The sequence below is a fragment of the Notechis scutatus genome, chromosome 1 (genome assembly GCF_049901735.1).
Source record: "Notechis scutatus isolate UNSWTSFEM ecotype Mainland chromosome 1, rNotScu1.2, whole genome shotgun sequence".
Lineage (NCBI taxonomy): Eukaryota > Metazoa > Chordata > Lepidosauria > Squamata > Elapidae > Notechis > Notechis scutatus.
The window spans coordinates 33,012,639-33,025,731 of NC_142009.1; the positions used below are offsets into that span (position 1 = coordinate 33,012,639).

The 13,093-nt window shown below is 34.9% G+C and overlaps 1 protein-coding gene across 28 annotated transcripts in view; it reads right to left on the reverse strand.

The window, feature by feature from the left end:
- Positions 1–13,093, reverse strand: part of NRXN1 (neurexin 1) — a 928,975-nt gene that overhangs the window by 36,660 nt on the left and 879,222 nt on the right. Inside the window, exon 1 of one of the 28 annotated variants that reach the window (XM_087960786.1) lies at positions 11,917–12,117. The exons of the other annotated variants lie outside the window; for them this stretch is intronic. Within the exon in view, the coding sequence (XP_087816912.1) occupies positions 11,917–11,949 (33 nt within the window). The 5' untranslated portion in view covers positions 11,950–12,117. Of the gene's footprint in view, positions 1–11,916; positions 12,118–13,093 lie in introns of those variants that run through there. 28 annotated transcript variants of the gene reach the window in all.

A 13,093-nucleotide genomic window follows, 5' to 3' on the forward strand; every position in this document is an offset into this window, starting at 1 on the left:
GAGTAGAGAAAAAAAAATCCAAGCATCAAAGTAATGCTGTTTAAGAACATCTGTTACTTATCTCATTTATTAATGAATTCTAAAAAAACTTGAAACTTTGTACATTATTTTGTGGCAGTTTGATGGCCCTAGAGTGGAATAAACTAGATGTAAACTGAATGTATTAGGAACATGAATTTTGGAAGCTCATCCTAGAGCAATCTTGCAGAATTAGCATATGCATGTGTGGTATTCAAGACAATTTTTTTACAATTTTGAGCAATTTAAATTGAGCTTTTGAAATTCATATTCCTAGTAAACTGTGTTTACATCTAGCATTTAGCACAGCCTCTTTCACAGCCAATTCATATTATAGGTATGGACCAGGTGGTTGCATATACACACAACTCCAACTTCCATGTTTTGACAGCGGCTTTGGAATAGAATCATACTGTTAGATTTCTCCAAATGGCTTGGTTATTTATTGCATAGTTTCCACATAATGACTAATGCACCTGGCAGTATCTCTGGTACCTGATAATCTTTGGGTAGATTTCAGATGATAATCCATTTTAGAAGAATCTAGATCAAAGTTGGATTAACAGCAGAACAAACAGAAAAACCTATAATGAAATACAATTCTTGCCTGCATTCACTGGGCAGAGGCATTTTTGGTACTCCTAGTCAGACACTGCTTTTGCTACAGAAACCCTTACAAAGATTCTTATGCCTTAAGAGATTTCCTTGTTGATAGGGTTAAAATAAAAATGATTTTATTTTGTGATCTCTGGGCTTGGTTGCATTTTGCAATTCTTGCAGAAATCATGACATCAAATATTGCCAGAATGGGCGACATCTTAGGAGCCATTATGCCCTGAAAGAGGTGTGTTCATTGTTTTTGATATTTTGATGCTGAAATTTCTTTGTAATCATTTTGTAAAGGTTGCACCTCTTCCACAAAATGCATGACAGAAGCAGCTCCATATTTGACAAATAGAGCCTTTCTTGAATTGCAAAATTTACTCCCAATGAAATATAAACATTGCTGAGTACACTGAGATTCCAGATTGTTTCCACTAATGGAACAAGAGAAGGTAATAGGTGCCAAGTGCCACCAACATTCAGTGCAACCAGTATTCTGCTATTCTATCATTTTCTTCTCATGAACTTGGCATTTGCTAGACAAATGTCCCACCACTGAATGATGATATGGTACTTCTAAGAGGTGCCCTATTAGTACTCCATTAACTAGTGCAAATAACTAAAAAGTCACAAACATAATTGTGTTATTTCCTGTGCTGCTTTGAGGAAAACTGCACTATAGTTACAACATCTGAGAATGAACTAGGAAAAAAAAACGTTCTGAGAGAATACTATCAGCACAGTCCTGTTCTATAATTTTAATTTTCAACATGATCCTTGGTACTATAGAAAGCATACTCTGGTAAATTTTGAATTTTTTAAAAAGGCACATTGTTGCTGCTGCTATTATTTAAGGGAAAGTATTCTGTTTGTCTCCAAGATACTGATCCATAATGTTTTCATTGTCTTTATTTTCTATTTTATTTAGGAATACAATATACACTATATACCCTACATTTGCAAGCACAGTTCACAGAATGATGTGAAAATGGGACCAAATACTCTATTGTCTTAGTCATGTAGACTAGAAATAAATTGTAATCCAACAGATGAGGAGTGCAGATGTTTGGAAGGTTGATGCAAATGAACCACCACCATAAATATTAGCATCTGCAGGATCAAACATCTTCGTACTTTATGAGTGGTGTTATTTTTTAAAATAATGGAGAATAGTTCTGCTAAAAAGCATTATTTTGATAATTTGTAAACTCCTTTTGAAATAATGTACTTTCTGACATTTTCTGACACAATTACCCAGCTGCACATCACAAACACAGAATACAACCTCATTAGCTGGCTATGATTGGAAATCTCAATAAATTATAAATTCATGAAACCAGAAAACTGGATGATTAATTCAAAAGCTTGGTTAAAGTAAAAATCCCAGATAAAAATAGTGGTGCTCCTGCATTCAGGATAAAGCTTTTTAATTAAAACAAAAAGTTTAAAACAAAAGTTTCAAAACAAAGCAGCTTGCCAAATATCTGAAATTTAGTGTCAGAACAGTATCTAGTAAACTAGGAGTCCAGTTCCTACAATAGACTACATACCACCCACTCCCTTTCTACTATCATTTGTGCATCTTAAAATATGCCCCATCCCAATTAATCATCTTTAGTATATTTCCAATATATACAATATATATACATACTTATTAACTTGCTGTAGCTTTTCATCATATATAACAAGTTGAAATCATCCATTTTTTATGCTAAACACAACTACCCTGATAATTCATAGTCTAACATTTGTTAGATAGGCTAATATCATTCAGGTTCTCAGCCAACAATATGCCATCAACCACATACACAAATCCAACTAAGTATGCATTCCCAACAAATACATCTTTACTATCACCATAACTATTTAGTCACATATATATTAAATCATGAATAGGACATTACAGATTTTTATTTTATTCTCTCTCACTGCTGAACCATTTGCGAACCATTCTCTTTTTGTTCTATATTTTGGAATACCTCTGAATAATTTTGTCTCATCTTCTACATGACATTTCTGATATGTATACACTGTTATCATGTTTTCCTGCAGTTTTCTCTTCTGCAGGCAAAACATACTCCATGCTGTCAACTATTACTAGTTTTTGCTTCCAGATTATTGTTTTGGTGCCTGATCTCTGGACATGCCCCAGTTGGTCAATATCTTTCTTAAAATATAGCGCCCAGCTCTATACATAGTATTCAGGAGGAGTGATGACTTTGCTAGATGTTGACAATATACTTCTGTAGATGCAGTCTTGGGCTGGGCTTGTTTTTTTTTTTTTTTTTTTGCAGCTGCATCATAGTGTTGGCACATTTTGAGCTTGTATTCAGATAATACAGATCTTGTTCTGTGTTAACATGTATTGCTACTAGCATAGTCTCTCCCATTCTATGCTTATGTCTATGCATTTTTCATAACTAAATAAAATATTTACATTTTGCTGGAATGTGATATGCAAATAAAATTGATTTATGGATTTTCAAGTTCACATTTATCCACAACAGTCTTTATGACATCAGTTTATATTTTCCAATATTATAACCCTTTCATTTTTAATTAAGCCTACACCCCTCTGCATACATTTTTCAAAAATATTTCATATGATCAGTCCTTCCTATTTCTCTTAATTTCATAGAAATATGTATTTATCTTTTATTCATTTCAGTGGTTAATTTTTGCCCTTTTCAATTTATTTATTTTATTTATTAAACACCATTCATTTCACTCATACCATGGCTCTGGGTGGCTTACAATTAGATTTACTTCTAATCACAAATGGACTTACAAATATTGCCATCACCTGCATCCATCATTACTTTGGTTAGTTGAGGATTTCATTTAATATTTTTCTAATAACACTGAGAATTTGTTCAGACTCTTAGGGATTTCCATACCACATAGAGCATTTCCTGCTAAAGATAAGTGCAGTACCAGTCAGTTTGGCATATTTTGGGAATGCATCACAAGCAGAAGCAATGCTCAGTTTTACTCTAACCATATACATGTGTAAGCCATGTTATTTAAAGTAGAGGCTATTATGTAAACCAGCACCAATTAGATTTGTGCACTGTACTGACACAAAAGTTTAGCATCCATCTAGCAATACAAAAATCAATATATTTTTACAAGTATTGAACAAAATTCCTACCTGTCTTACTTGTTATCTATAATGAAAAAAAAATGAAGCAGAAATTCAACATACATATAAAGGATGACTACAACAAAGTTTATTAAATAATCCTTCATATCGTTCCTCTCACCTTTTCCAAAGATGAAAAGCACAAAGAGATTATGGTATGACATACCTAAAGAACTGCTATCAAAAGTACCATTCATTATCATAATCATCATAATCATTTCATTATCATCACCAGTATTTTTACAATATAAGCTATCTCTTTGACATGCTGTAATTAGAACTTTGCATTATATGTCTGTAGAATTTTAAGGAGGCTGAATGATTTTAATTCAATTGAAGATGATTGGTCCATAAAGCTGTGGCAGATTACAAAGGTGTTTCTTGCCAAATCTTGTATCAACTCTTGCTATACTGTTATGTTTGGAGTTTGCACTTTTGCAGAATAAAAAAATGAAACGGTAGCAGTTAACCTGTGGTGCTCTATAGTACACAGATCAGGCAGTGTAAATAATTCTTAATTTTTTACTTGTCACTAATGACTTCTATTGTCACTAGCAATTTGTAACATTGTCCTTGTCAGGTTTCCAAGTAATGAAATCCATTTTAAAAAAGAATAAAACAAAGTCCATCTTCCAAGACAATTGCTTTTATTTAGGAAAGCATCAAATTGGCAAAGTCCATGGTAATTCCGGATCTGATGCAACCCAGAATTACCCCACAATATGAGAAGTTAGAAACAACTCCCCAAAGTCACATTCTCCAATAGAAGTAATTCAATGTTGCTTGATGTCATAAATCTCCACCTCAAGGGGCCTAAGCATAGACAGCTCATTTTCACAGGGGAAGAAGCCTAAACAACTCTCTCTCTCTCCACTCCTCCCCCCCTTAGGTATGCGGCAAGCCCATGATTGCCACAGAGAAAGTAAGAAAAATAATAAATGCTGAGCCTAACTAAAATGGCTACACATATGTCAATTTCAGGCTTGACAGTCTCAGTATCTTTGTGACAACATAAAGCCTACTGGCATGGATACATAGCTGGATACATTTTCAGTTATTAGGGTGGAATCTAAACGAGTCAGGTTTTTTAAATGAAATCTACTTAAAATGGACCATCCACGAATATATTGCTAACTAATACCCCATTTTTCCCCCAGACCTTGAGATAATGAATGCAATTCAGCAGCAAAATGACCAGTTCTATACCCAACCACCCAAAAAATTAAGGAACAGAATGGAAGTAGGAGGCCTCTTGGAGCCTTTGATTCCATTGCTACCATTAACTCCTCCAAAAACTCAAGTAAAAATACAGAAAGAAAAAAAACCAGCTTCATCATTCCCAGGAACACCAATAAAGATTGGCAGGTAGAAATGGAACCCTTCAATCTTTTGTGTTATATGATTGTCCTTAACAATAGAACATACAGATTCTGACAAATCTGTGTTACAAGTTTTTGTTTACACTTAGCCTAGCAAGGATATAAAGCTGGCTGGTTTTTTCCTTGGAGTTCACAGTTTGTTCCCCTCAAGCTGCAGCATTTTGGTTTCACAAAATTCTAAGGCATTTTCAGAATTATGAGGGGCAGTTTGATGTAGTGATTAAGGTATCAAGCTAGAAACCAGGGGGCCGTGAGTTCTAGTCCCATCTTGTGTTAAAAGACAGCTGGGTAACCTTGGGCTAGTTGCTTTCTCTCAGCCCTAGGAAGAAGGCAATGGCAAACCACTTCTTAAAAAAACTTGCCAAGAAAATGCAGACTTGTCCAGGCAGTCTCCAAGAATCTGACACAAATAAATGGAAGAAATTGAGAATATGGTACAATTGGCCTGGAAGCATTAGTATAACTTTCACTGAACAGTATTCTCAATATTATAGTATGATAATATTTTTTAAAAAATGTTGATGTTGATGCCAATATATTACATGTTTGAAATCATGCTATTTATAATTTTTTGGAAATGTAACTGCTTCTCTAAAGGCTGTATTTTAACTTTTCTCTTTTATCCTGGTGGTTTTGTCCCTGTTGGGCCTGTTTATCTATATCCCCAAGTCCTGATGTAATTTTTTTAAATGAATAAATTTCTTTGTTTCTGGGTCCTTTAATTTTCTTTTCATTTTCTTGGGTTTAAACAATATGGCTAGCCATGTGCAACTTTCTGCAGGTAGTCTTCAACTTACAACTATAATTGAGCCCAATATTTACGTTGCTAAGTGAGAAATTTGTTAAGCAAGTTTTGCCCCATTTTACAAGGTTTCTTGCCACATTTGTTAAGTGAATCACTACAGTTGTTAAGTTAGTAACACAATTGTTAAATAAATCTGGCTTCCCCATTGACTTTGCTTGTTAGAAGGTTGAAAAGGGGGATTACACGAGCCTGGGACCATAAAATGAACCAGTTGTCAAGCATCCGAATGTAAATCATATGGCCATGGGGATGCTACAATGGTCATAAGTGTGAAAAATGGTCATAAGGCACTCTTTTCAATGCTGTTGTAACTTTGAATGGTCACTAAATGAACTGTTGTAAGTTGAGGATTACCTGTATTGTCTGCAGTTCTACTATCTCTTTGTTAAAAGAGATAATAGTTAAAACTATCTCTTAGTTTTAAGATAACCACTCAGAGGAGTTATCTTTGTCCAGAAAAAGTTAATGTTACTTGTAACTACTCTTATTTTTTGAGTTCAGTGGTGATACTTTCTATTATGATAAACTAAATTTACCAACACTATTGACTATAATATCTTAAGGATGCCTTTTGTTGTCAATAACTTTCAGGCTCTTGGCAGCCAGCCAATACACACATAACAGTGTTTATTTGAACGTTTTTCTAGCTAGTAGCTTCTGAGTTTTTGTATGACTTTCATAGCACTGACACTCTCCTGCACTGATAGAACTTTTGCTTCCCATGGAGTAAGTTTCATTCCTATGGAAGGTAAACTGCAGCTACTGATTTGCAGTATTCTTCCCATCTTTTTTGCATCCTGCCTTTAGCTATAAAGTATTGAAACAAGATAGAGTTATTCAAGTTATTCAAGTAGGGGGCGTGCATAAGCGCACCAATGTGCCTACCGTCCCTGTCCTATTGTTTCTTTTTCTTTTTTCTTATAGGTACCCATTTCATGTATTTCATGTATTCATAACTATGTTTATACTTATACCTGTTATCTTACAATTGATTGACTAAATAAATAAAATAAATAAACAAATAAATAAAGTTTTCCTCTCGCAATTATTCACCAAATACATACACATAAGACTTATTATGTGCAAAAAAAGGCATAATTTTGCCTAGATAATTTTACCCCACCATACAGACAAGTATTCTATTTTGTGCTGTTTGAGAGGAATATAGACAATCTCATTATGAGATCAGCACATACTAAATTTGTTTTATTAAGGAAATTGTATGTATTAATGCTCCCTATTATTACTAAGACATTTTTCATACAGTAGAATATGGTGGATTTTTCTCAGTCAAAGCTGTAGTGATCCACTCATAACCTCAAATATTTCCATAATGATTTATTTTTCAAGGGACTCATCTAGCTTCTCCTTACTTTGGAAGTCTTTTGCAATTTTTCTTTTGCTTATAGAGAGCAAATCATTCTCCACTTCTACTTCAACAGCCTTATATTTTAGAAGATTTTAGAAAGGCCCAGCAGTCTAAAGTCTTCCTGTCAAGTTCCTAAATTTTCCAACTGGTTCCAACTTTCCATAGTTCCTTTCCTTGCAATCTTTGACCACAATTTTGCCTGTGTAAATTTTCTCACCTTTGACGTTCATATTTAACAACATCAGCAGCCCTCTTCCTCATTTGTGGTAATTGACTGTAACTATCTCATCACTAGAATATGGAATTTTCTTTGAATTTAAATACTGTCATGGATATTGTAAGTGGCAAAGAATTCTATGCTGATGATTAAAATTGCATGGGAGAAGAATGTGCATAAACCAAGCAAGCTGCCAAGATTGAGGCAAAAAATTAGGAAGGAGAAAGGAAGGAAGGAAGGAAGGAAGGAAGGAAGGAAGGAAGGAAGGAAGGAAGGAAGGAAGGAAGGAAGGAAGATTGATTGACTTCCTGAGATGGAATTGATCAGTAGAAAACCAAGAGAGTAGGAGGAAGAGATAGGGCACCAAGTGAAGGTAGACAATAAAGAACTAACTTCTAAAGAAGTAGATTCAGCAGGCTGGTAATTCCCATATATGAAATATGTTCTTCCTGGAATAGGTTTGGAAATATGTTATTAGATGTAATGCATCTATATGTTCTAGATGTAATGCATCAAGTAACTTGTTACAGTATAGATGTAGGTTTCTGACTTGTTTCATTTTGAATGCAGGGATAATTCTGCAATGTATTTGGTTTCAGTAGAAGAAATCAGCCAACAACATGAAATTGGAACGTTCATTCCAAAGGCTGAATTTCCTAGGGAAAATCTATTGCAAATGAGAATCTAATAATGCTTACCTGAATATTTCTACAACTCATGCATTCTTGGTATACTTACCTGAAATATTGTTTATTTTTTAATTTTCTATTTCATATACAGAAGAGAAAAAAAGGAAAAAAACAAAACATATCTCAAAAGAAAAAAGGAATAAGAAATAGCTGCATATGAAAAATATATCCTGACATATTTTGTTTTACAGACTTAGCTGTTGCAGAGGAAGGAATCTGGATCAGGAATAGCAAAGGAGAAAAAAATCTTTCCTCCATTTAATGCAGTCTCAATAAAATCTTCCCTGGCAATTTTCCTCAGTTAAAGCTTTGAGAGGTATATTCACTCTTTGCAACAAATTACAATTCAATCCCAGTTCTGGCCATTGGTAATTTTAAAGCAATGCAATGCAAAACAAAAAAATAATAATCTCAAATACACATATCATGTAACTTTAATGTAAAAGGTATTTTGGTTCTTATTTATCTGGATTCTGAATAGATCCAGTTTATATGTAACATTGCCCTGAGCATTTGAAAGAAGTTATCCATAACTGAAAATGGGGGGGAACCAAAATGTGGCATATACATAAACAAATAAGCATATTTTTCAAAGTGTATTTGAAACCATTTACCCAAAGAAGGCAATAAATGGTAATAGTATGAATCAGTAAAATAGAAAAGATAAAAAAGAAAGCATATATATTCCTAAAACCAGTTTCATCACCACCTTGTATCACAACAATAAATTATCTGTAAAAGAACAATTACAAAAAAACATTTAGAAGAACTGTGCCACCCTCTTCTTGAACTCTAGCTAGTACAACTCTCCAAATTACCAGACAGTCTGGCTATCATTCTAGCTAAAAAAAATCTGGAAGTCAGAATCCAAACACCAATGGAAAGCAACAGTTTGGGAAGGCTGAACTATATCATAGCTACAAAAAGTTTCTAGAGAAGCCAAATGGTAACCAAGATCCTGTAAGAGAAAGATATTGGTTCATTGAACATTCCTAAGGAAGACCTTCTACACATTATTTTACAAGCAACCTCAACAGTAAAAACAGCTTGCCTTCAGTTTCCTCTGTTGATAATGCAGTCAATGGAAAAGAAAAAAAAATCTAGCACATTTATCACTGCAGGTAATACCTGAAATGAAAAACTTAGTACTCAAGTCTGCAAAATTGCAAAAATGCTTTGATGTTTGAAAAGAGAAAGCTATTTTTTAAAACCTAAAATACCACTTGTGTTTGATGAGAAACATTTTATGTAATTTGCAGAATCAGAGTAAAATGAAAAGATGCACCAATATTGGAATAGTCTTCTCATGGGGAGGAAAGACAAAAACAAAATGTCTACGCAAAGCATACACATGGTGAATGATTTCTTCCCCATTGCTCTCTTTCTATGGGTAGGAGGGCATTTTTCTTTCTCTGCTAGGAGAACATTCAGTCAATCATCAGACATCTATAACCATGATGTCAGGCTCTACATTTTACCAGTGTCCTGAAGCCTGGCACTACAGCTGTGCCTTGGAGCTGTGAATCCCTGATAGCTGTGAATCCCTGATCTGCACTTGCAGTCAGAGTCCAGAAAAACATTGCCTCTTGATTCTGTCAACTGTAGACATTAGCTCTGGAGTGCACAAAAATGGAGCCCACCTTAGTCTTAATAATTAGAGCATGTATAATCTGGAAGCAGTCTGCCTGCATCCTGCTGCCCTGCCATCTCACTTACAAAAGTAGATGGATTTAATGCTCTCGTTCTGCCAATTAACTCTGCATTAACTGGCAAGGATCTTCTCTGATGGAGGATTGGGGTGGAAGCAATTCAATTTCCATGGTGACCTAACCTCTTCACCTCTTCTTCTCACAGTTGTTAGCTGTGTCAAATTATCACGCCCAAGAGATCCAAGATAAATGGCTATTAGGAAAACTGTGATGAGAAATGGCAACATTCTTAGGCATAATATTTTTAGATAGAAACTCAACATGGATAGAAGTTTTTCAGAACAAGAGAACCCAGTAATTTAACCTAATCTCTCTCTGCTAATATCATCATTTCTACCCCCTTGACAAAATTGTTCCAAAATCAGTAAAACTATATATTTAAAATAATACTACTACCACCGTAATAATAGAGCTGTGAAGCTTCTGCAGCACATTATGCACAATTAAAATGCCTGACCTCACAAAACCAAGCTCACAATTAACTTATGAAAGACTGAGAATACTTTTGCCCAGTACCAGAAAACAGCTTGCTCAAGTCACAAAGAGGATTAATATTGGGGTACAATTTCAGAGAGAAACTTTGCAGAAACTTCTGTACTGAAATAAAAGCTAGATAAATTTCCATTTCTCATTTGAAAGCCCTTCTTCAAAATCAAAATAAAGAGCTAAAAAGCAATCCATATGAATTGTAATGGATTAACATTTCCCCAAAAATACCAAGGCACATGTTCTAGTGAATATATAATTATACAGAGCTTTCAAGAGATATGAATCATTTACCCTTCTAATAACAGAGGAGGTAGAAACATCCCCCCCCCACACACAAACACACCATTTATTCTCTCTGTGGTGATCCTTTGTTTCTTTCCTTCTTCTTCCCAATACATCTTTTGTCTTACATTCTCATCTCTTATCATATGCTTGTCTCCTTGTGTAAATGAGCTTGCTATCACTCTCCTGGTACACACAAGCTACATAGAACATTCAACCCCTTTCATTCTTATTGGCATAAAAAAGATTGTGAAAAAGCAAGGCAATATTTCCATAGCAGTCAACATGCACATACATTAAGCACAAAAATGGTTTTCACACATAACTGATGCCTCACTTTTGGAAAGAATAAAGAATGATTCTAGAATAATTTCAATACACAACAATCAATGCTTTGGAGGTTTGTTAGTATCATTTACACATAAGAAACAAATAGTTAAATCTCTTTCCCCCACACGATACAGAAAAGTCCCACATTGTTATAGGATGCAGATTCCCCCCATTGAGAAATATATCAGCAATTTCAAAAAAAATGCTCTTTTGCATTATTTACCATTCAATGTTAAACAACCAAAGGCAATTATTCCTTTGCATTAAAAAAATAATGCACGTATATTTCATTGCTCGGTAAACAGTCACAAAGAAACAGGAACAAATCCACATATATACACACAACATGCAAAACTGTGCTCCGAATCATGCACACTCAGAATTTAAGCATTTTTAAACTAAAATAATCACCAGGTCATTAATAACAAAATAACCTAGCAATTATTGAAAAAGTCTGTTCCCCATGCTTGCACTGATTCCTTCTTTCCCTTTTCCAAACATGCAAAAATTAAAGACACATACACATGAACACAGAAACACACAAGCAATGGATTAGAAAAGCAGCAGATAAAGAAAATCAAAAGCATCAGGGTTTAAAGTGCTATTCTCTTGAACGTAAAAAGATCCTGAAATTGAAAAGCTGATCGCGTGCAGAAATTTGAACTCCTGATTTTAATGGCATGCAATCATCAAGGAGACAATTTCTAATTCAAATAAAAGCAATTTTGTTTAAAAACAATAATTGGTACAAATGATTTTCCTTCTCCTTTTTTATTTTTTATTTTTTATTATTATTTTTTGCTTTTCGACTAACAGTCTCTTAAACCCTGCATGCTGCAGTGCTTAGCCTCTGGTCTGCATCGGCCGTGAGAGAAGAAGGCTACCTGAGAGGTTTCACAGTGCCATCTCTTATCCATGTCTGCCTGGCTACCCTGCGTGCTTATAGCTTTTTTCTTAATTCTTAATGGAAATCCTAGGAAATTTAGTCCATCCTCTGAAATCAATACTGGTGACAGGAGAGCTCCCTGACTCTGTGGGAGATCAAGATGATAAATTGTCTGCGCATCAGCCCGGCCTATCAGTGCTCTGCACACAGATGGAAGAGGAAAGGGGGGAAAAACACAGAGAAACAGCTCCGTTGGTCACATGCTGTGGAAAAGCCAATGGACAAATCGCTTCTGCAGTAGAGGATGCTGCAGTTTCTTCTGCGGATGAGAAGTGCTGCGTTTCACCATTGGGTACCACTCTAGTCAGTCTGCTCTCTCACACTCTCTTGTTTTTAGATTTAAGGAGTAATGCTATATATTTTCATAATACAGCCACCCTCCCCACTCAGATTTTTCCTTAAAATGAAAATGTAAAAATGTGATGGTGTGGAGAAAAGGGAGGATAGAGCAATAAAGTCCCTCACTGTGATCCCACTTAAACTGTTTTGATCTATTCCCCTTCAGATGATTACTGTGTTTTGCCTCATATTAATTTGCAGCCTTAAACAGAACAATTAGCACACAGCCCTCAATCCAGGATGCCTCGGAAAAGCCTTCTGACTGTAATTATCTTTTTTTAAAAAAAATAACACCCAGGCTAATCAATGGCATTTGCAGTGTGCATGTTATGCTCTGTAATTAATGTTATTCGAACAATGAATCCATAAAGACAATGAAGCAATATAGAAAGATACATTACAGAGATGCTGCTGTGCTAATGAGAGCTGCAAAGTTTTAAAAGATTCATGCCCAACTAGGTTAGGCATGTGATTTTGAAGGGGGAGAGGGAACAAAAGGAAAAAGCTCCAGCAATGTTTTCAAAGCCTCTTGCACATAAGTAGGTCAGCAAAGAGAAACAAAAGAAGGATCTATGTAGCCTGGGAGACTTCCCAAAAACCAGAGAATCAGCTAATCAGATAACCTATGAATAGTGTCAGCTGATCAAAAGACGTAGACCAACAAGATACAGATAATGAGGTTACTGCCACATATAATATTTGTATTATTAGCAAACACTAATTTACTGTTAACACTATCCTGCCCAGATAAAAATATCAACAACTGTTTCCCAAAA